Here is a 21,183-nt window from a genome sequence, read left to right on the forward strand (position 1 = left end):
GGTTGTTGCCATTCGTAATGGATTGCTTGTGACAAGCATTGTCATCATTGAAGACTTATAGCTCATGAATTAAAAAAAAAAAGAACCTAAGAACAGACGAGGAGGTCGCAGTCTTATAGGTATGTAGACCTGGCATAGCTGCGTAAATTGCTCAACATCCTTTTACCTCATCGTTTGAGGGGAAAGCAACCCTAGGCGGAAGCCACCCTAGCCGGTACATAACTGAGGTGTCGTCAAAAGTGTCATTGGAGACATTTCTCGCTACAACTGTAGGGACGGGTATATGTATGCATCACGGACGTTACAATTCCCGTTACCGGTGGACCATTCCGGGGGCCATCCAAGCAGATCTCTCTAGATCGGACGTATATCCTGCCGGCTCGGGGTTTTTGGACAGTCCGTCACCTATCAGAACTCGCCGTTTTGTTTTTTTTTGCTATCTGGATAGGAGACATAGATATGTTTCCGTCAAGTCGGCAGATGAGATAGTAGAGATTTGTAGAGATCTATAGCATAGTTGGCGCCCCGCTAATACTGTGACACAAACATCGATGCTAGATACCTAGGGTGACATTCAGATGACCACTTGAGCTTACTCACAAACCATTTCTTCCCAAACGGGATAGTATATATATATATATATGTATATATGTATATATATGGGCATCTCTTCATCATCAGATGGTTAGGTATGTTGAGTTCCACAAATTTGTTAAGGTAGGTCTGTCGCACCTTCTCACGTTGACCAGATCAGGTCGGCCATCGGCACATATGAAATACCTATCTAGGCACCAAAATGGCAGTTGCACCTTCCATGTTACCTCATGTCGAGGATTCACCTGTGGCTCGTTGCTTCCCCCTCAGGCGGGCAGTCACCATGGACGGTCCCGAACCCGGAAGAAGTCAGCTGTCTTTTGTTGTCGTTTGCTGTCGTTTGCTGTCCTCTTCTCACGACAACTTCATCATCACCCATTTCGGGGACCTGGTCTCCTACCCCCGTCTTTCTCTATGTCTTGGACACACAACGTTCAGCAATAGCTCTGCCGAGCCCCGAAGCGATTGATTGATTACGGTATCGATCTATGACTCGGGCTTTTTTTGGTGCTGGAGAGGTTCCAGGTTTATCATGGAGCCGCCCATACACATCACGCGGCGGTCCCGAAGCCACGGCGCTCTCAACAGAAGCTATTCGAGTACATCCGCTTCCGATTCGTCTCGTCTCCATCGACCACGTCGTGCCCATTCCCGTCAGCAGCTGCGCAGCGTCAACGAGAACTCATCTCTACTCGTGTCCCCAGGTCCCCTGGAGAGCATGCTCAAGACCACCACCGAGACGGGGGATATCGGTTTGTTCTCCATCAGACCAGCTCGCTCGTCAGGGAATTTGCAAGCTTCTTCACCCCGTCGGAGACCAGCTTATGGCGGAACACCGCTCAACAGACGTCCCAATGGCGATGGGATGAGGAGTTATAGTCTCCGGGACGACCGAAGATGGCTACCATCATATCGAGACACCACATCCGAGATCATCTCCATGTACGGATCCGATAGCCGGTACTCTGCCTCCGCCTCAAGCGCACTTACACGCCCATGTGACGACATGGGAGATAGGTCTTACTCCATGACAACGTGTAGCTCACACCGCCCGCCGAGTCAAAAAACATCAGGGGACCTCCAGAGCCAGCAGCAGGAAGGCTATCTCCAGAGGCCTCGCTCTCCCTACCCATACCCAACGAGGCTTAAACGGCCAGGGGTTCGGCCCGCTTCACCAGCCTTGACGGAGAATGGGGCCGTCGATTATAGTAAAATGGTTGGGATTGATAGGGTGTCTCTCGTGAGTCTATGTCATTTGCTATGTCGACTATTCTGACCATGTCCAGCGCACCGTTCACGGTTCGTACAAGCCGACCTATCCTCAGTATGGCAATCGACAAGTACCGCGGCTTCGCCAGGATGGCACCAGCTCAAGTGAATCGTTTTCGAGTTACGCTGCGGCCGAGAAGCATAGTCTTTCTGCCGGCCTGCCCCTGTCCCCCGCTCCGTGGGGCCATCGTTACCGCGGTCGTCTTGGGAGCAGCGCATCTGAACACAGCCTTAGGACTTCTAGTTTAACATCGATTCTTAACATGTACCAACGTTCGACGTGTGGGCCACCGACCCGGGACCCGTCTCTTCGCGTGAAACCACCGGGCACCTTCTATTACGATTACTCGGAAGGTTTCGATTACACGAATGATAGCCCTCCGCCGTTACCTGACCTTCCCTCTGACATTGTAACCCGCTCCACGAGTGTTTGTCAGTCGCGGGATATGGATAATGTCGTCAAGCATCACTGCCCGCCTTCCGGGCCAACACTGCGCTCCGAGGAAGACATCCCAAGCCTTGGGACGCAAGCCCGGAATTCGGAGGAACTCGATTCGCAAAGCCGAGAAGATCAACTTAGCCCTCAAGACACACCAAGGCAGAAGCCCCAGAACGAAGAATCCAATGCTGATAGTCTGGACGAGGACAGCTCTCGGTTCGATGCTGAGCGTTCTCCTTTTTCGCACTCACGAAGATACGAAGAAGAAGAATGGAGTGTCGGTACAGCAGTCGTTCGTCGACGACAAAACACGAGTCTGACCGTCAGGAGTGACTTGCAGTTCTCAACACCGAAAGCTGTGCGAGTTTCTACCACTAGAAGCTATGAAGAGAATATGCGGCGCCTGGCAGTTTCTCCCCCTAAGCTGGGTCCCTTGGCAGACTACACTCACAGTTCCTCACCGGCCCATTATCGTCAGAGGAGAGCTGTATCCTCACCGCTCAGAGTTCAGACGCGGCGAAACACGACCTATCCAAGAGGTTTCGGTCACTGCGGGCTTGCATCAATGGAAGAGTCGTCGGATGGAATCGTCGGCACAGATGCACAGGATGAGTTTGCGACATCAGAAGACGGCATGGGCCGTTCAAATACGTATCTCTCGAGTCTGCCAGCCGCGGAAACGGGTGGTCATTTTCTTCGGCCTTTACATGTGGACGACCCAGCATCCCGAGGCCACAAAAGAAATCTTGCGATGCACACGATAAACACCAACGACCTGCGGAATCTGACCGAGGCTGAAATCGGCTCGATCGTTGACCGCTCCCGAACGCCCATGTTGGCACCACATCCCATCTCGCCAGCGAGGCAACTCCGGCTACAGAACAGCGTGCCGCAGCTCATGAAGGCCTTGCCTCGGTCGCCGGGTATTCCTGTTCGAAGCGAATCTTGTTTCGCCAACTTTTACAGTCAAGATCTCGAATACACAACGGGCTTTTCTACCCTTGATCCTTCTAGCTTCGGTGTCGAGCAACCAACTATGGTTGACCCCATGTTTCCATACGGCTCAGATCAACAAGAGCCAAAGTTCAAGACGCCGTCTTCGCCGTTGGCTTCTGCCGTGGTTCCAGAAGAGCTAGGAGATGATGGAGTATATGCTGATTCGAGAGAGAAGCCAAGGCGCTCGGGCTCACGAAACAGTTCGCGAAATAGTAAGCTGAAGCTCAAGGTTTCCCGAGGTGCTCTCAGCAAAATGCATGCGGAAGGCATCGGAGGCAGGAGAAACACGGCCGCTGGGCCAGCAGGAGAATGGTCTGGACCACATCCCAAACCACGGGGTCGGCCTTCCAGACACCACATGAATCCAGGGGTAACAAACATGGACAGCCTGGTAGAGTCAGCCGCAGAAGCCGAGAAGACTGACACATGCGATCAAGAGGTTGCTTTCCTCGACAGCCCTGGTTCAAGCATTCCGGCGCCTGCAATACCAGACTCTCACCAAGATGATGTTGGCGATAAGTCATCACCGGCCACACAGGGTCCTAGGGAAGTGACTAGTCCAACGGCTCGGAGTGAGGCGCGGAGCTCACTTTCACACGACAGCTGCGTCAGTGGGCAATCGCCCCGAGGGCTGAAGAAACGCTTCCCGGATTTACGAGTTCGCCTGGCGGAGTCCCGGTTGAGGTCGGCCGAAACACTGACTCCAGACGGGAGGATAGGGGAGGTGATTGAGGTGGTCCTTACTCCTCCTGTCGAGGCACCCATGTCGGAGTCTGGGCATGGCTCCAAGGTGAATCTGACGACGAAAGATGGAGATGGTGATAACAACGCCAGTGATGAGGGAGCTGCTGGGAAGCATCAAGGAAAAGGGTTCAGGGGGAGGATGTCGAGATGGTTCAAGGCTGCGAGGCAGGTGGTTATGGGGGCCTGTAGTGGGTCGGGGAAACGAGGTTGATGGTTGGAGTTTTTTTTTTGGGGGGGGGGGGGGGGGTGGTTAAGGCTTGGTTTGGCTATTGATGTAATACATGTCATGTGCTGGCCTGGCCTTAGTTTGGTCATTTCACTCGTTTGGTGTTGGGGTTTTATGGTTTCTGTAGCAGGTGTTGATGATACCAGGCTGTTGACAGGGACCGGGTGGTGTTTAAGGGGGATGTCTGGTGAATGGGAGGGCTGTTAGATTACTCAAAGAGGGAGAACTGAGTTTTTTCTTATGATTTTTGGCATTGTTGCAGTTTCCGTTTCTAAACTTTTGAGGTGACGATTGTTCCCTAGGCTAGCCAGTTGCTCTTCCCTCGCTCGATACTCGTCAGCGGCGGCCAGTCCGGACTGCCAAATGTCCGCTACTGTCCAACGGTCGACACTACCCCCTCTCGTGCCAAGGGTGGGCTTGGGCAAGCAGAGAATAGAGTTTTGTCCTTGTCCCATCCACCTCTTGTTTGTTTGACTTTGTCTGATAACGCCGACGAGCAGGCATTCTTTTTTTATTTTTTATTTTTTGCTTTGGGGTGGATGGATGTATTTGTTATTTTCGAATTCATCTTACATGCCGTCAACGTCGTAGCCTTTTTGATTGAGGTTGCTGTCGTTGTGGACGGGGTGTTGGGGGGTTGATGGGATACAATCGATGATCACGACATTTTCTTCTTCTTCTTCTTTTTTTTCTTTTCTTTTTCGATTGAAGGATTTGATGTGTTTTTGACGACGAGCATCAAAACGCCAGTTTTCGACAGATGATTTCTCGCTCGGGACCCTTCTGACCTCGACCACATCTTCATTATCACGCGATGGAACACACGTTAGACCACCACCACAGTAAGGGGAAGGGGAAAATACACGACATGGCAACGGACGGGAACGGTGCTACCACCACAACCGCGCAAGAATTCCCTCTCCGTCGAAGATCAAAACCGCCGCTTAAACCCGACGAGCCGGGGGAGGGGAGCGGGTCGAGGACGCCGCCTCCTGGGGATGAGGATGCTGAGGTGGTGGGTGGGGGGTCTGTTAGGTACATTTCTGATTTGGACGGGGGGGACAGCAGGGGGGTGGTTGATGAGGGAGGGAAAGAAAGAAAAAGGGGGGGCGGGTTGAGGGAAAGGTTTAGGGAGTGGGGGAGGAGGTTGAGGTTGATTTGTGGGAGGAGGGGGGGGAGGAGAAGAAGGAAAGGGGTTGACAAAGGGAAGGGGAGGATGGTGGCGACAGAAGGGGAGGGGGATCAAGAGGGGGATGGGGTGGTGGTGGTGGAGGTGGGGGGGCGGGAGGAAGAAGGAGAGGAAGAGGAAGAGGAAGAGGAAGAAGAAGGGATGTATAACACGTTGCCGCGGCCGCTGTCGTCGAATCCGGTGAGCGGGTTGGGTGAGACGCACCCTGCTCTGAGGCCGGGGGTGCCGGGGGAGGGGGTTGACTTTTTTGATAACCCTCCTCCGAATACACAGGATCAACAGCTGGCGACGGTGAGAGAGGTGATGGGGTCAGGGCCGAGGAGGTTTGCTCCCGCTCCTGTTGTTATGACGGCGACGACGACGCCTGCTTTACCGCGACTACATGATCCCTCCTCCTCTATCTCGCAACATGGTGGGTTTGATCATCACCGACAACAACACCAACACCAACCGGTAATCATCCACTCGCCGCACCCCATCGCCGACACGTATACCCACGAGGAGGATTGGGCGCGTGTTCACCAGGCCAGGGCGAGTCAGCATCTTGCTCCACGACCGTTGTTGTCACAGCATCAGCAGCAAACAATCATGATACCGGAACGGCACTCGAGCAAGTGGAGAGCGAGGAGTTTTTACTCTGGTAGCTTCAGGACCCGGTCGCAGTGCGGGAGCTTTGACAGCAGGACGAGCTGGAACCCGTTTGATTTGCCGGGGCCGCCGAAGAGGACGCTGATGAGCGATATGGAGAGTTTGTTGGGCGGGAGGGGGGGGGGTGTTGGGGGGAGGAGGTCGCAGGGGAGTAGTAGTATGGGGCAGAGGCAGGGGGGCAGTAGTTTTCCTTGGCCACCGACTAATTCGGTGAAGACGGGGAGGAGCAGTACGATTGAGCAGCCTGATTCGGCGGTTGGTGGGGTGGGGTTGAGGGGGGATGATGAGGATGGGTTTATGCGCGGTGATGCTGCGAACAAGACTGTTGTCTCGTCTCACACGCCAACCCCGATGTCTGTTCGGAGTCCCCCGACGGCGACAAAGACTACGCTCGGGAGGGATCCGTCAAGGAAAACGGATGGGTCTAATACTGGGATGACGTCGTGGAGTGGGACGGGGAGCGAGACGGTGAACGACGCGGTGCTTGGTAGACTAGGAGAGCAGAGGAGAAAGAGTGGTGGGGCGGGGAGGCGAGACGAGGACGAGGAGGAAGTCGAGAGGACGGGAGTGAAGGATGGGGCGGAGACTTCTACTGGCGAGGCCGGGGTTGAGGGGGGGAGGCTGGGGAGGGGGAGGAAGGTTTGTTAGGGACAGTTACCCGAGAGGTGGAGGGATTCGGCGTATGAGAAGTAATGGATGGGTAGTCTTTTCTGGAGATTAAAGCTCTCTTTGGTCAGGGGGGTCGTTGGTTTGGAATTGTTTGTTTGGATTCGGTTCAGGGTTGAATAGGGGGTGTTGAATAGGGGGTGTTGAATAGGGGGTGTTGAACAGCGGAGTATGCAGAGCAGCGTCGAATACCTAATAAGGACTTGGCTACAGCAGGCAGGTTGTTAGATAGATGTAGTATAATATTATATAGCTAATGATTTTCCTTTCTACACGTTTGTGTTTCTGTCTTGCCGGGTATGTTGGTGTTGAGTTATTACTAGTATACCACCCCCCCCCTATATTCACTCCTGAAACTATGTATTAACGACTCCCTGCCTATTTATATCCTCCAACTCCATGTCATCATTTGCCAACCCTACAGACAAAATTCTAGAATACCCCACCCCCAATAATAAAAACCCTCGCCTCCTCCCTCCCAACCCACTTGACCACCCGATTCGCCGCCTCCGTCATCGCTTGCCTGCTCACATTCGGCCCCGCGACGCAGTAAAACTCAAACAAGGGCGTCACCCACCCCAAACTGGCGCAGTCCCCGCCCACAGAGTAAATGACCTTGAGGTGGGAGTGTTTCGCGTGCATAGCCGCGTGCAGTGTTTGGTACTGGGACATGAGTTTGCGTCTTGCCATCGGGGATGTGAACAACGGGTGGAGCGAGCTCATGACGAACTGGACGTTGGGGCGGGATTTGTAGATGAAGTGGGATATCGGTGGGGGGTTGCTGCCGGGGAGGATGGAGGATATGGATGGTCGTGGGCTGGCGAGGGATGATCGGATGAGGGAGAGGTGGGTGGATTTGGTGAGGGAGTTGTATAGTGAGGTACGGAGGGAGGAGAAGGGGAAGAAGGATTCCCTGTCCGGGGAGATGAGGATGAGGGCGATCTCCTGGGGGGATTCTGGCTGCGGGGGAGGGGGCGGTGGTGGCTGTGGTGGTGGAGAGCCTTCCTCTGGTATTGTCGGGGTGCTGCTGGAGGTAGGCTTTGTTGTTGATGATGGCTTTGGCTGGGTTTCGTTGCCGTCTTCGTCGAAGAAGGAGACGTACATGTAGAGGTAGCCGCTGTTGTTGAACGCAGGGAGACAGATAGGGATCCAGGATTCGCCGCCGCCGGATTTGATGCTGCCTGATTCGAAGAGCATGTTGAAGATCAGTTGGAGGTCGCTGGGGTGGAGGGAGTGTTTTCGTGGGCGGATGACCGAGACGAGTTTTCCGCCTGCGACTATGAGACCATATAAGAGCTTTTCGGCGCGGTTCTTGAGAAAGATATTGTTGATGGCGTGGCGTTGGGATTTCCGGAGCTTGAGGCATTCCAGTGCCCCGAGAAGAGCGGTGGGGGAGCCTTTGGTGAAGCTATCGGCGAGTGAGGATAATAGCGTTTCCGTTCCCTCCAGAGGCTTTCTCAGATCGGTGGAGGGACGGTGGACAAATATGTTTTTGAGGGTGGGAAGAGTCAAGGTTGAAAGAATTTGCATGTACAGAGCCTCGAGCTGGCCTCGCAGTTGAGAATCGCTTTCTCCAAGTTTGCTGATGGCCACAAAGTAGAGTGGCCCAGCAGTCAAAACGACAAAGCGTGCCTTGCCAGCGGTAAAGCCCATGAGCGGATCTTTGGCTCCTTCGTAAAACGATATAATGGTCTGTATGACGCCCATGGATGAGTTGATCAGACTTAAATCACCGTGTCGACTCCATATTGGTTTTCCGGCAGACGACAAAATCAGATAGTGCTTCATCTTGGACTGCCACATGGACAGCCTCACGTCGTCGGTCAAGTTTTCTGGGATGTTGTCAAATTCTTTCTCGAATCCAGACAGTTCACTAGAGTCACCAGACTCAATGGCTTCGAAGGGCTGGACAGTTTCTGACTGAGATCGCAAAAGGTTCCAAGCGCGGCTCTTCCTGTTAAACTCGCCGGCTACGAGGCTGGCAAGATCGCCAGGGGCACGAACTGTGGGCGCGAGGCTCATGACACTCATGGAATCGGTGAGATTGTCGCCTGATGAATCTCGCGACGGGGTTCCATATCCGCTGTTTAGTGGTGAAGGCCCGCTTCCCACCGAAGGCGTTGGGAATGTTCCCCTGGTTCCATCTGGGAAAGAGAGGGTTGAGATGTCGATTGACGAGACCGCTGTCGTCGGCTTTGACTGTAACTGTCCTCCTACTTGCAGTGGTGCTTCGCCCGATACCTTTCGGCGAGGGGGTAGTGGCGGCGGCGGCGGCGATGGTGATGGTGATGGTGGTGATGGCGATGAGACAGCATTGCCCTCCTCTGTTTCTTGAGCCATTATCCTCCCGCTCGTGTATGTGGCCGATGGAACATCAACAATGCCTCTCTCATGATAATCCTCCTGGCGCTGCAACCAGGAAGATGTCTCTTGACGCCGTGTCGCGCTAGGATGGTAGGACGTTGGACATCTGGGGACAATGCTTGACACTATGGGAGATGGGGCCGAATGACGACAGCGGAGAGAGGTCGCATGGCCGCTAATGCAACGCCAAGATGACAGGCATGGCCGATAAGATAGCGTCTCAGCCTTGCTGATACGCTGTAGCTAGGGTCAAGCTCCCGGGTGATACGCCAAGCACAGGTGCTGACGTTGCCGGATTGGTGGGCTTCAGGCAACACAAAGCAACTGCACGCCGTGATCTCGTACCTGACACCGAGGCCACGCAGTACATTGCCCTGCCCTGCGCGGATAGCTCTACTTCACCATACCGACCGGAACACACGCCGGCAATGAATCAACCATAGTGCACACTACACACCAGGGAACACCCCGAGATATTCCAATGGCGGCAGAAAACGGTCGCCGCTCCGTCTCCCCCGAGAGCTCTGGCCGCGATTCGCCAGTGCCGCGACAGTGGAGGAACCAGCTGGGGAGTGGTACATATATCTCGAGGAACACATCTAGTTGAAGCTCAGATTGCTAATGATGCCAAACCCCCGCTTGCAGAAGATGCGCCGCCGAAAGACAAACACTACCGCAAGTACGCCAATGGCATCGACCGAGCCCTCTCCCTCTTCGAGACGGCCCTGCAGGAATGGGCCGACTACATCTCATTCCTCAACCGCCTGCTCAAGGTGCGAATACCATGATTAAAACCTACAATAATATCTGGGACCGTCACTCATTTGCGACAACAGGCTCTCCAAGCACGATCCTCAAGCATCACCACCATCCCCGCCAAGGCCACCGTAGCAAAGCGTCTGTCGCAATGTCTGAACCCCTCGCTGCCCTCGGGCGTACACCAAAAGGCCCTCGAGGTCTACAACTACGTCTTTACTGTAATGGGTAAAGATGGCCTGTCAAAAGACCTCCCGTTGTACCTCCCCGGCCTGGCCTCGGTCCTCTCGTTCGCTTCGCTTTCCGTTCGTGCCCCGTTCCTTGACCTCCTCGAGCGCCACTTTCTGCATGTCCACCCTCGTTCGTTACGCCCCGCCATGAAATCAATTGTGCTGGCACTATTACCTGGCCTGGAGGAGGAAACCAGCGAGGACTTTGAGAGGACTTTGAAGCTACTAGAGCGCTTCAAGGTCGCGATTCGTCCGCCTGAAAGTCAGGCAATCACACCGGCGCATTCCACCGGCGATGACTTCTTCTGGCAGTGCTTCTTCCTAGCATCCATCACGGGCCACAGCAGGAGGACCGGCGCACTGGCATACTTGTCGCGCCTGCTCCCAAGACTGGGCACCTCAGTAACACCTGAAGCGAACAAGTCCGAAGGTGACTCTGAATCGGCAGCAAAGCTCTCTCAGCTTGTCACATCTCCTGAGCCAGGGTTGCTTATACGCTGCTTTGCTGCTGGGCTAGTTGACGACCAATTATTGATCCAGCGTGGCTATTTGGACCTACTTGTAACGCATCTCCCGCTGCACTCAGAGGTACTTCAGAAACGTGCCAAGGCTGGCGATTTGGAGCTGCTTCTCCGCGCGGCTGTCGGGGTTACCGTTCGGAGGGATATGAGCTTGAACAGGCGGTTATGGTCATGGCTCCTGGGACCCGAGCCAGCGGCTTCGGCTGAGCATGAAGGCGCCCTCGACTCACCTACTTCGGCCACAACCCAGCCTCACTTCTTCTCCTCGAGAACAAATTACTTTGAAGAATATGGCTTGCAGCCTCTTACACGGGCCCTGCTGAGCATGGTCAAGTCGGAAGCTGGGAATAACCCGAGCGAGAGGGCACGGCCATACCGGATATGCCTCTCCCTGATGGATCGATGGGAGATTGGCGGCTTGGTTGTTCCTGAAGTCTTCATGTCCATTGTGGACAGCGTCAAGCGGTTCAAGGAGAAAGCAGCTACAAAGACGGACTTCACCGAGGTCCTGAGAAGCGCCAGTGTCTTCTTTGATGGTGTCGAGAGCGGCCTGATTTACAGCGAAATGCTGTCGCTCATGGTCCAAGCCATCAGTCCCGGAGACCTTTCGGCTGCCGATCGACGTGCAAAGTTGGACCTCGTCAAATTCATTCTGGCCCATTTTAACGTCAGAGAGGAGGAGATGATCACCATCCACGCGCCTCTCACCGTCCTGGCCATCTTGGGCATGATAGAGGAAGCCAAAGAAAAGAACAGGAGCACATACGAACAGGCCTTGGAAATTGCGGCAAGCTTGCTTGATCTGGTTCCCGAGCGGGCGTTTTTCATGGACTCGGGGAACAAGTCCAACCCGGCCATCGAGTCCAAAGTCCTCGCTGCCACCCCTAATCTGGAACTCCTACAAAAGATCAAGACTTTTTATGTCACCGACCAGGGCAACCTCGAAGCGAGCCAGCCTCCTTACGTTTCCCACAACGTGGCAGAGCTCCTCTTGCAAAAAGCATGCGACCTCGTGTGTGAGGGCCTCGGCCAGACCGAGTCGGGGGCGAACGTGGCCATCAAAACCCGGGTGTTCATGCTGGTATTATCTAAAGCACCTACAAACCTGCTTCTTGACACCAAGAAACTGCTCGCCGCTCTACATGACTGCCTGTCTGTCGAGACGACAGTGGCCTTTACCACATATTCTTCCGTGATCTCGCTATCATCGCATCTTTATACTCTAGGTCGCATCTCGCCCGACGACCTCTCGGGCCTCGTCGTGCCTCTGGTGCGACACGCCTGGAGCTTCCTGGCAGCATCTGAGCCGAAATACCACGTCGAGACGGTTCGCAGCCTGTGGTTGCTGCAGACTGCTCTGACGCCCCTGAACCGAGAAATCGAAGCAGCTATTTGCTCGCTCATGCTTGAGCATGATATTTCTGGCACGTATGCCCAACGGTCGGCGGATCCTGGCCGCAGTTTCTGTGTGCTCTGGTCTCATAGTCTTCAGGACAATCCTTCCGGGGTGGATCGAAGGGCGCCGAAGACGCCAAATGGCGAGAAGATTCCCCGGCTGGGGGGCATGGACAACTATGAGGTCATGCTCACGAGGCCGTTGTTTCTGATGCTGGATTCTCTTGCGGATGAGAGGACGCAGCTTTTTATGACGGTGAAGACGTGGCTCAATACTCTTATTGGGATGGACAAGTAAGTCAGCTCTGTCCTCAGGTATGGAACAAGACTGACGAATTATTATTAGGTTGTTGGGCATCTTTGTCTCCAAATTTGCAGAACTTCCATTCCTCAGGCGACAGCACGCGGATCCTCAAGATGTTCATTTCACTAATGAAGATGATCTGGACTTGGGGCTGTATTATGTTCGTTCTCTATCAAGTGTCTTGCGGTGGGCACCCGACGCTGCCTGGGGAGTTCTCTCCAAGAGGACAATCAGGTCCAGCCAACCGGTTGCTGAAATAGGTAAGCCCTGATACCAACAGGTTGACGCTCGAAGTCTTTTTTCTAATTGCGTACAGCTGGCACGGAGGAGGACGTGACACTGCAGGAGTTTTTCCTACACGTCTGTCTTCAATGCATGGCGTGCGACGAGATTCCAGGAGACCAGCTGTCCAAGGTCAGGATCGCGCAATTGTACCGCGCCGCCCTGACGGTCCTGCATCAAATCCTCCTCAACCCCTTCGCGGGCCCTCTTTCCAAGCTCAAGCTGGAGCACCTTCTCATCGACAAGCTCTCCAAATCGCTCACGGGACCCGACCCCTACGTCCAAGTTCTCCTGCTCGACGTCGTCTTTGCCGCCCTCAAGCTCCGCGAGCTTGTTCCCGTCGAGCTTCCCACATCCCCCGTTGCCGAAAAGCAGTTGTCACCGACCGGCGAGAGAAGCAAGAGCTTCAGAATATCGGTTGCAAACGAAAGACCACAGGCCCAGCTGCCACCGCCACCGCCGACGTTGCTTCGATGCATCCTGGCCGGCCTCGGCTCACCAAGCAGCCGTCCCGTGCTCGACAGCTGGGTCAGTTTCCTCAGTGAGTGCCTGCCTCTGTACGCCGACTCCATCTTTCAGGTCTTGATACCCCTGGTGGAGACGCTCTGCAGCCAAATCAGCAGCACCTTTAGCAATCTTCAACACCTCTTCCGGACACCCGACCAGGCGCCGTCGCAAGCGCCAGGTGCTCCCGAGACCACGCTTATCTCTCTCCTCAACGGTCTTGAGCAGGTTCTGGCCAACGGACACGACAGGCTGCTGGCTGAAGAGGCCAGAGCACAGGTTGTCAAGAGCCCGGAACAGCCTCAGGGCTTCTTTGGGAACATGGGTCTGAGCGTTTTCTCCAATGACGCCCCGCAGTCGCGCAGCGTGACGGCAAACGACAGGCTTACCGTTTTGCTTGCCTTTCAGGATGCCGTCCGCATCTGCTTTGCGATCTGGTCGTGGGGTCAGGGGAGCGACGCGGCGAGGCAGGACAGCACCTCTGCTGCCTCGTTTGGGTTCACCTCGCTGCGTATGAGGAACCGGGCGCGGAGGTTGCTAGAACATCTCTTTGCTGCCGAGACGCTCGAGTGTTTGGAAACCGTGATTGGGATATGGAAGGACGCTCTCGACAGCCCGGATCAGTCGAGCCATGTAGAGGTTTTTAATCTCCTGCCTGCGCTGGATGGGTCAAGACCGAAGCACACCGTTCCGGCGTTGTTTAATGCCATCTACAGCAGGACCAACCCCGGGGCGCTGGATCCGTCGAGGAGGTCGACGCTGACGATTGAGCTGCAGGATACGGATGTGGTGATCTTCCTGGTGGACTACACGCGGTCGTTGGAGGACGACACGATGGATGAGATTTGGGGGGACTGCACGGCCTTTTTGAAGGATTTGCTTGGGAACCCGTTTCCGCACAGGCAGACGCTGCCGAGCTTGCTCGAGTTTGCGGCTGTGCTGGGGGAGAAGGTGGATAATACCAATTTTGGGGAGCAGAGGAAGATGAGGAGGGAGCTGGCCGATCTTTTTCTCAGGTTGCTCACGGCTATTTTCACGACGAGGCCGACGAGCTTCACGGAGAGCAGCGGCACGGTTTCTCTTTCCGGCGCGGTGTCGGAGAAGCGGGCGAGCGAGTCGTTGTCGTTGCCGTTGTCGTTGTCGACGGTGAATAGGCTTCCCGGAGACCGGGCGGATGACGTGGTGGGGATACTGGCGGGGATTGTGCCGAACCTGGCCAAGATTCTGGTTGAGAATGATCGGATTCTGCAGGCGGCGAACGCGATCAGCGCGAATGTCATTGGGCCGACGCTGAGGTCGAAGGCGTTTCCTGATACTGTTTCGGGGAGCACGCTTGTTTTGCTGCACGAGTTGGCGAGGTTGCCGAATAATCAGAAGGGGTGGAAGAAGGATGTTGCGGATGCGTTTAATGACTCGAGGTTTTTTGGGTCGAATCTGGGACTGGTGCAGAGCGGGTGGTTGCCGCTTTTGAGCCAGTGGGCTGTCGCGGATAAGGAGCGGATGCCGGAGGTTTTGTCACGGATCACGCCGCCGACGACGGCGGGGATTGTTTTCGGGGTTGGGGCGACGTCTGCGAGGTTGGAGGCGGACAGGAAGACTCAGCTGAACCTTCGGAGGGTGGCTGCTCTTATTTTGGCGTGTCCGTACGATGCGTTTGCTGCTGAGTTGGGGCCTGTGCTGGAGAAGTTGGTGGAGTTGCTTGGTGCGACGTCTACGTCGTCGCCTTCGTCGACGACGAGGGCGGAGGTGTACATGGTTTTTCGGGCGTTGGTGCTCAGGATTAGTCCGGTGCACCTGGCGGGCATGTGGCCTGTTATCAACGCCGAGCTGCACCAGGCCATCTCTTCGGTTGTGGCGCCGGATCACTCCCCGCTGGCGGACACGTACAACAATGCTAGTGTCCTACAGGCGTGCAAGCTTTTGGATCTGTTTGTTTGTCTGGCGCCGGATGACTTTCAGCTGCATGAGTGGCTTTTTGTGACGGATACGATTGATGCGGTGTACCGCCCGGCTGGGGGGTATAAGCCGGTGGCCTTGGTTGATGAGGTGAGTGAGGAATTAGGGGCGTCTGGGGGGGCAGCGGCGGCGGCGACGGGAGTGGTGGAGGAGATAGGGGGGGTTGGGTCGGGAGGGGGGGTGAGGAGGCCGCTGTTGGGAGGAGTGATTAGTTGTGATGATGGGAGTTTGTTGGAGAGGAGGGATGAATTGGTAGCTAGGGTGTTGAGGCCGTTTTTTGGCCAGCTGAGCATTTGGGCTTTTGAGAGCAGGTATGCTATGGGAAGGGTGGAGGTGGGAGGGTTGGAGGGGGGGTTGGTGAGGGATGTTTTTTGGGAGGGGAGTGTGGTCAGGGCCTTGTAGGGGTGACGTTGTGTGGTAGTGTATGGTAGAGGAAAGCTTCGGAAAGCTGAAAATGTTGTATGATGTTGGAGAGAATGCCGGTCCCGATTAGGAAGGATGTTTTGATTTACTTGGGACGTCGAGTTCATCGCCAAGTCTGATGCTTGGCGGGACTATCGTGTTATCTGGGGGTTTATCGTGGAGTGAGGGGCTGAAGGAGAGGGGCTCAGCTACGGTATTGTTGAACAGTTCACAATGACACACTTCAGTGTCTCTACATCAACATAAAAACTTGTTTCTCATATCTGATCCGTAATGATTTTTTTTCCCGGAAAAAGATCAAGCGAGTTTGCCTGTCTGGTCCAGTAATAAAGGTGTCCACTGCGTTGAGAGGGTATCAAACCAATCAACAAGACACGGACCGTAAAGCCCCTTGAGGCTCGTTCCGGAACGGCGGCTCAACGGCCAGTTCCCACTGACACCCTCCCCACTCAGAAGCGAACTCGATGTTGAAGAGTGGCCAAATGCCGTGTTGGATGTATCGAGCTGTGCGGCAGGGAGCGGTTGGTAGATCTGTCCTCGCCCGTTTCAGGCGGGCTTCAATGGGATCAGGGAGTGTAACAGGGCGTATGCCATATAGGGTGAGGATTCGCGGAGATATCTGTCCTCGGATCCCCATGGAGAGTGAGCAGCGAAACGGTCGGGAGAAATATGCTCCCGGGGGCTTATCAAGCATTTGATTCGGGATCTGCTTCCGTCTGATACAGAGTTAACGGCGCCGGCTAAGACGGAGCGGCGGCCTGTTTCAATGGGATTCGTGGCAACTTCTTCACGAGGTGCCGCCGTTGGATGCCAAAGTGCGAAGGCAACAGCATTTTTGCCAATGGGGGCAGGGGACGGGAAGGGCGGGCGAGGGGCAAATGGACCCTGAGCATGAGGCATCTGGTTGTCTGTCTGTCTTCTGTGTGGGGTAGTAGACCAACCACCTGCTTGGCGTACCTGTTACGGGATATGGGACTACAACCAACTGTTACGCTGGATATTGGGAGTGATCGTCCTGCATTTAGGTAGGTAGGGTGGGTTGGTTTCCTTATCGCTGAAGAGTCGCATGCTGATTTGCAGAATTGTTAGCGAGGAAGTTTTGTGGAAGTGTCAGCTCTTTGTTTGAACAATCTGAAAACTGTCTTCATCTGATTCAGACTTCGGCATAGCGGAGACCCTAGGCTCTCGAGGTTACAGTTGCTCCCCCTCGTGTATAAGCGCTACAGCATCACAAGGCTCTATTTTGTGGAGAAGTGCCCCCCGACGGTTGGCGAGGCATTGATCAATTCAGCCCTGGTTAATGGGCCCCACCTTTTCCCCATTGGGGACCAAGGCGGCGAATGGCGGGGGCCAAGGTTGCCGGAGCTTGCAGCTGTCCGTGGAAAAGACACCTGTTCTCTGGAGCAACGACCCCAGGAGCAATCGAACAGCCTCCGAGATACAAGAAGCCGGCCTCCATTCACTTCAGAGCCCTCTGGGAGATACTTCTCTTTTGCTCCAAGCAATTCACTCCCTCCAGAGAGCCCTTCCCCTTCCCCACATATACCTTATTCCGCCGGTATCTTTCTGTATAGGGTCTCTGTCCATTCAAACGCCAGCTGATAACCCCCCACCTGTCCTCTTCTGCCTTTAAATAGTCCAGAGTAAGATCTCTTCCTTCTCCAACCGTGTCACCGCCACTCTTTTTCCCGCAGCCGACTGACCTGTCCTCCCCTCTCCTCCGCAGAACACCACACAGGACATCCACACAACACATCACAATGCAGAAGGTTCACAGAATCGCCCTCGGCCTCCTCGCCGCCGCGGCCATCGCCACTGCTTCCGACGTTGTCCAGCTCAAGAAGGACACCTTCGACGACTTTGTCAAGGCCAACGACCTCGTCCTTGCTGAGTGTAAGTGTCAATGGCCTCTGTCCGTATTCTAGAGGAAAACCAGCTGACCTCCCCCGTCCTGCAGTCTTCGCCCCGTGGTGCGGCCACTGCAAGGCCCTCGCCCCAGAGTACGAGGAGGCTGCCACGACGCTGAAGGAGAAGAACATCAAGCTCGCCAAGATCGACTGCACAGAAGAGACGGAGCTCTGCCAACAACACGGCGTTGAGGGTTACCCCACCCTCAAGGTCTTCCGCGGCCTCGACAATGTCGGCCCCTACAAGGGTCAGCGCAAGGCTGGTGCCATCACCTCCTACATGATCAAGCAGTCCCTCCCCGCTGTGTCCGACGTCACCAAGGACACTCTGGAGGAGTTCAAGAAGGCCGACAAGGTCGTCATCGTCGCCTACGTCGACGCCGCCGACAAGGCCTCCAGCGAGGCTTTCTCTGCCGTCGCTGAGAAGCTCCGCGACGACTACCCCTTCGGTGTCAGCACCGATGCCGCTCTCGCCGAGGCTGAGGGCGTCAAGGCCCCCGCCGTCGTTGTCTACAAGGACTTTGACGAGGGCAAGTCCGTCTTCACCGAGAGGTTCGAGGCTGAGGCCATCCAGAAGTTCGCCAAGACGGCCGCCACTCCCCTCATCGGCGAGATCGGCCCCGAGACCTACTCCGACTACATGTCGGCCGGCCTTCCCCTTGCCTACATCTTCGCCGAGACGGCCGAGGAGCGCAAGGAGATCAGCGAGAAGCTCAAGCCCATCGCCGAGGCCCAGCGTGGTGTTGTCAACTTTGGCACCATCGACGCCAAGGCCTATGGTGCCCACGCTGGCAACCTCAACCTCAAGACCGACAAGTTCCCCGCCTTCGCCATCCAGGAGACGGCCAAGAACCAGAAGTTCCCCTTCGACCAGGAGAAGGAGATCACCCTCGAGGCCATCAAGACTTTCGTCGACGACTTTGTCGCCGGCAAGGTCGAGCCTAGCATCAAGTCTGAGCCCATCCCCGAGAAGCAGGAGGGCCCCGTCACGGTTGTTGTTGCCAAGAGCTACAACGACATTGTCCTTGACGACACCAAGGATGTCCTGATCGAGTTCTACGCCCCGTGGTGCGGTCACTGCAAGTCCCTTGCTCCCAAGTACGACGAGCTCGCCAGCCTCTACGCCAAGAGCGAGTTCAAGGACAAGGTTGTCATTGCCAAGGTTGATGCCACTGCCAACGACGTTCCCGATGAGATTCAGGGCTTCCCCACCATCAAGCTCTACCCCGCCGGCGCCAAGAACGAGCCCGTCACCTACTCTGGCTCCCGCACCGTTGATGACCTTATCAAGTTCGTTGCCGAGAACGGCAAGTACAAGGCTTCCGTCTCTGAGGAGGCTGAGGAGCCATCAGCTGCGCCCGCCGCTTCTGAGGAGGCCAGCTCTGCCGAGCCCGCGGCCGAGACCAAGGAGGCTGCCAAGGAGGCCGACCACGACGAGCTCTAGAAGAGGAGCGGATTCTTGTATTTTAAGCATTTCTTACGGGGTTATCAGGGACAATGGGTGGAATGACACGCCTGGGATTTTCTGGGGACTGGGAGCAACCAAAATACCTATACCTTTGTGCATCTGGTTAATGAAATTGAAGTTATGATGAATACATGGTTTTTTCTTTCTTTTTTTCCTTTCTCGCTGAACCATGATGATGATGATTATGATTATAATGATGATGGTGATGATGTTGCCACCCCCTTGTTTGTCTCTCTCGTCTCTGTATCATCAGGGCCACGTTCAGTCGTTTCTGGTCAAATAATAAAGTAAAATTGTGCCGTTCCTGACCGCCTGACGAGATCCCGGAATGTGGGGTCATGATTGGCCGACCTTGCATGTCCCGCATGCCAGACCCCGGCCGGTCCAGATTCCCCCATCCCAAGTTTGGTCTCACTGACACCTCAGCCTGACCCGACTATTCCGCCGGCTACCGTACCGCCACGTTCCTGCGCCCTCCCTGCCTGGAAGTTTTTATTACTTTTTGGCTTATTAGCCCCTGGGGAATTTTTCTCTCTCTCTCTCTCTCTTTTTGCTTCTGCAGACACAAACCCCCTCTAACAGTCACAGTCTACCTACTACTATCCCGAACGAAACGAACGAACGAACGAACGAACGAACGACGCACGATGGCCACCACCTCTAGGATTTTGACCCGAGCTTTGCCTGCTCTGCGCATGATGAGCACGACGGCTGTCAGGAGGGACGCGGCCGTTGCCGGGGCGGTTCCCCTGCCCGCGAGGAAGCCCGTTGGGGCGTTGAGAGGAGGGTGAGTTTTTAATTCCTGGGGGAGGGGTGAAGGGGGATGGGGGATGTGGGCTAATGATGGTGATGGACAGGCTCTTTGGCTTCTTCTTCGGCAGCACCTTGGCCGGCGCGGGCGTGTACTATTACGCCGTGCAGGAGTACAAGGCTTCGAACGAGCTGCTGACTGAGGATATTTACGTGCGTGTTTGCATTTGATTCTTCTGCACTCTTTGTTTTGAACTTTTTCGAATTTTTATTTTTTTGAATATTTTGGACTGCTGGAGGGGGTTTTTCCAACAGTTTTGATACACGACTTTACACCGGGAGAGAACACCAAAACAAAAAAAAAAAAAAAACAAAAAGAAAGACTAGATTTCTAGACTTTGCTTTTTCTAGATGGAGTGATAGAAGGAGAGGAGTGATTGGGCATTTTTGACTGACGACTGGGGACAGACTCTGCAGCGTTCGGTGGAGAGGTTGAGCGAGTATATCACTGCGATGGAGCAAAAGATGGAGTTGTTGGAGAAGAAAAAGAGGTAAAAAAAAGGGGGGTATGGGAAAAGTTTTGGCGCTGGGAGGGAAAATAGGGGGGATACATGCAATGGATTTTTGGGAGGAAGAGAAGGGGGGAGGAGGATTAATCGGGAGGGAATCTGTTTTTTTGGAAGGATGAACGAGCAAGCAAGCAAGCAAAGCAAGAACTATTACATCGGAAAAGAATGCTACTGATGGATGGTTGGAGGCGCAATATCAAGTTTTGAGGTTTTGATTTGGGTGTGAACATGTGAAGGGATGTGTATGTGTATACTGGTGGGGTGGTTTGATATTCTGCATGATGCAGCTAGATCCCCTATCAATCCAAAAGTGATGAGAATCAGTGACACGACTTGTCTGATGTTTTGGCAAGACGTGAGGTGAGACGTTGGGAGTTTAACATGTGTTTGTCGTCATTAGTGGGTTAGTCTTGCCTAGCCAGCAAGGTTCCCCAGCCGGACTGCTTGGGGCTGGGTCCGGGATTGATTTTCCTTCTTGAACCACCCCCCTACACCTACCCGGCCAAAAAACTTCCCGCGACACGGTTTGCGCGTCGACCTCCTCCCGCAACTGCCCACCACCATCACCACCACCTCCTCCAAAATGAACAACTTTGGCGTCATAGAAGTAGCCTCGACAGCAACAAAAACCACCCCCGGCTGGGCCTACGTCCCCGACACCGGCCCCTCCCTGTCAGCCACCGCCCTCCAGCCAAAGAACCGCAAACGAGCCGCGCGGAATACCCAGCCTGGGCTAAGCTTGTCCGACTTGACAGCTCGACAAGAAAACAAGCTGAGGAAAGATCTCGAGGCGCTGAATCGAGACAATCAGAGGGACGTGAACATTCCTGTTCCGAGTAGCAGTAGATCGTGTACCTTGGACCCCCCCCTCCCTTCCTTTTCCCTTCCCCTAGAAGAGTGGCGGTAGTCTAATGTTTTGGGTTGGGTTGGGTTGGGCGGAAATTTAGCACACAAACACACCCCCACCGTCCGAAAAATCCTCC

The 21,183-nt window shown here is 54.8% G+C and overlaps 6 protein-coding genes across 6 annotated transcripts; 5 read left to right on the top strand and 1 right to left on the bottom strand.

Annotated features, from left to right (window-relative positions):
- Positions 1-1,126: 1,126 nt before the first annotated feature.
- On the top strand, positions 1,127-4,253 carry PODANS_1_10170 (uncharacterized protein; the record flags this gene model as incomplete). Its single annotated transcript, XM_001908645.1, has 2 exons — positions 1,127-1,810; positions 1,905-4,253. The coding sequence occupies 2 exons, from the start codon at positions 1,127-1,129 to the stop codon at positions 4,251-4,253; spliced, it is 3,033 nt and encodes a 1,010-aa protein (XP_001908680.1).
- Positions 4,254-7,203: 2,950 nt separating this feature from the next.
- PODANS_1_10180 (uncharacterized protein) lies at positions 7,204-9,111 on the bottom strand (the record flags this gene model as incomplete). The annotated part of the gene is made up of 1 exon (XM_001908646.1): positions 7,204-9,111. One exon carries the CDS (start codon positions 9,109-9,111, stop codon positions 7,204-7,206), a length of 1,908 nt encoding a protein of 635 aa, XP_001908681.1.
- Positions 9,112-9,783: 672 nt separating this feature from the next.
- On the top strand, positions 9,784-15,485 carry PODANS_1_10190 (uncharacterized protein; the record flags this gene model as incomplete). Its single annotated transcript, XM_001908647.1, has 4 exons — positions 9,784-9,814; positions 9,982-12,331; positions 12,384-12,601; positions 12,658-15,485. The coding sequence occupies 4 exons, from the start codon at positions 9,784-9,786 to the stop codon at positions 15,483-15,485; spliced, it is 5,427 nt and encodes a 1,808-aa protein (XP_001908682.1).
- A 1,781-nt stretch (positions 15,486-17,266) lies between these two features.
- PODANS_1_10200 (uncharacterized protein) lies at positions 17,267-18,857 on the top strand (the record flags this gene model as incomplete). The annotated part of the gene is made up of 2 exons (XM_001908648.1): positions 17,267-17,399; positions 17,464-18,857. 2 exons carry the CDS (start codon positions 17,267-17,269, stop codon positions 18,855-18,857), a joined length of 1,527 nt encoding a protein of 508 aa, XP_001908683.1.
- Positions 18,858-19,528: 671 nt separating this feature from the next.
- Positions 19,529-20,051, top strand: PODANS_1_10210 (uncharacterized protein; the record flags this gene model as incomplete). Its single annotated transcript, XM_001908649.1, has 3 exons — positions 19,529-19,668; positions 19,739-19,844; positions 20,043-20,051. The coding sequence occupies 3 exons, from the start codon at positions 19,529-19,531 to the stop codon at positions 20,049-20,051; spliced, it is 255 nt and encodes an 84-aa protein (XP_001908684.1).
- A 732-nt stretch (positions 20,052-20,783) lies between these two features.
- PODANS_1_10220 (uncharacterized protein) lies at positions 20,784-21,107 on the top strand (the record flags this gene model as incomplete). Its single annotated transcript, XM_001908650.1, has 1 exon — positions 20,784-21,107. One exon carries the CDS (start codon positions 20,784-20,786, stop codon positions 21,105-21,107), a length of 324 nt encoding a protein of 107 aa, XP_001908685.1.
- Positions 21,108-21,183: the final 76 nt, after the last annotated feature.

The sequence above is a fragment of the Podospora anserina genome, chromosome 1 (genome assembly GCF_000226545.1).
Source record: "Podospora anserina S mat+ genomic DNA chromosome 1, supercontig 2".
NCBI lineage: Eukaryota > Fungi > Ascomycota > Sordariomycetes > Sordariales > Podosporaceae > Podospora > Podospora anserina.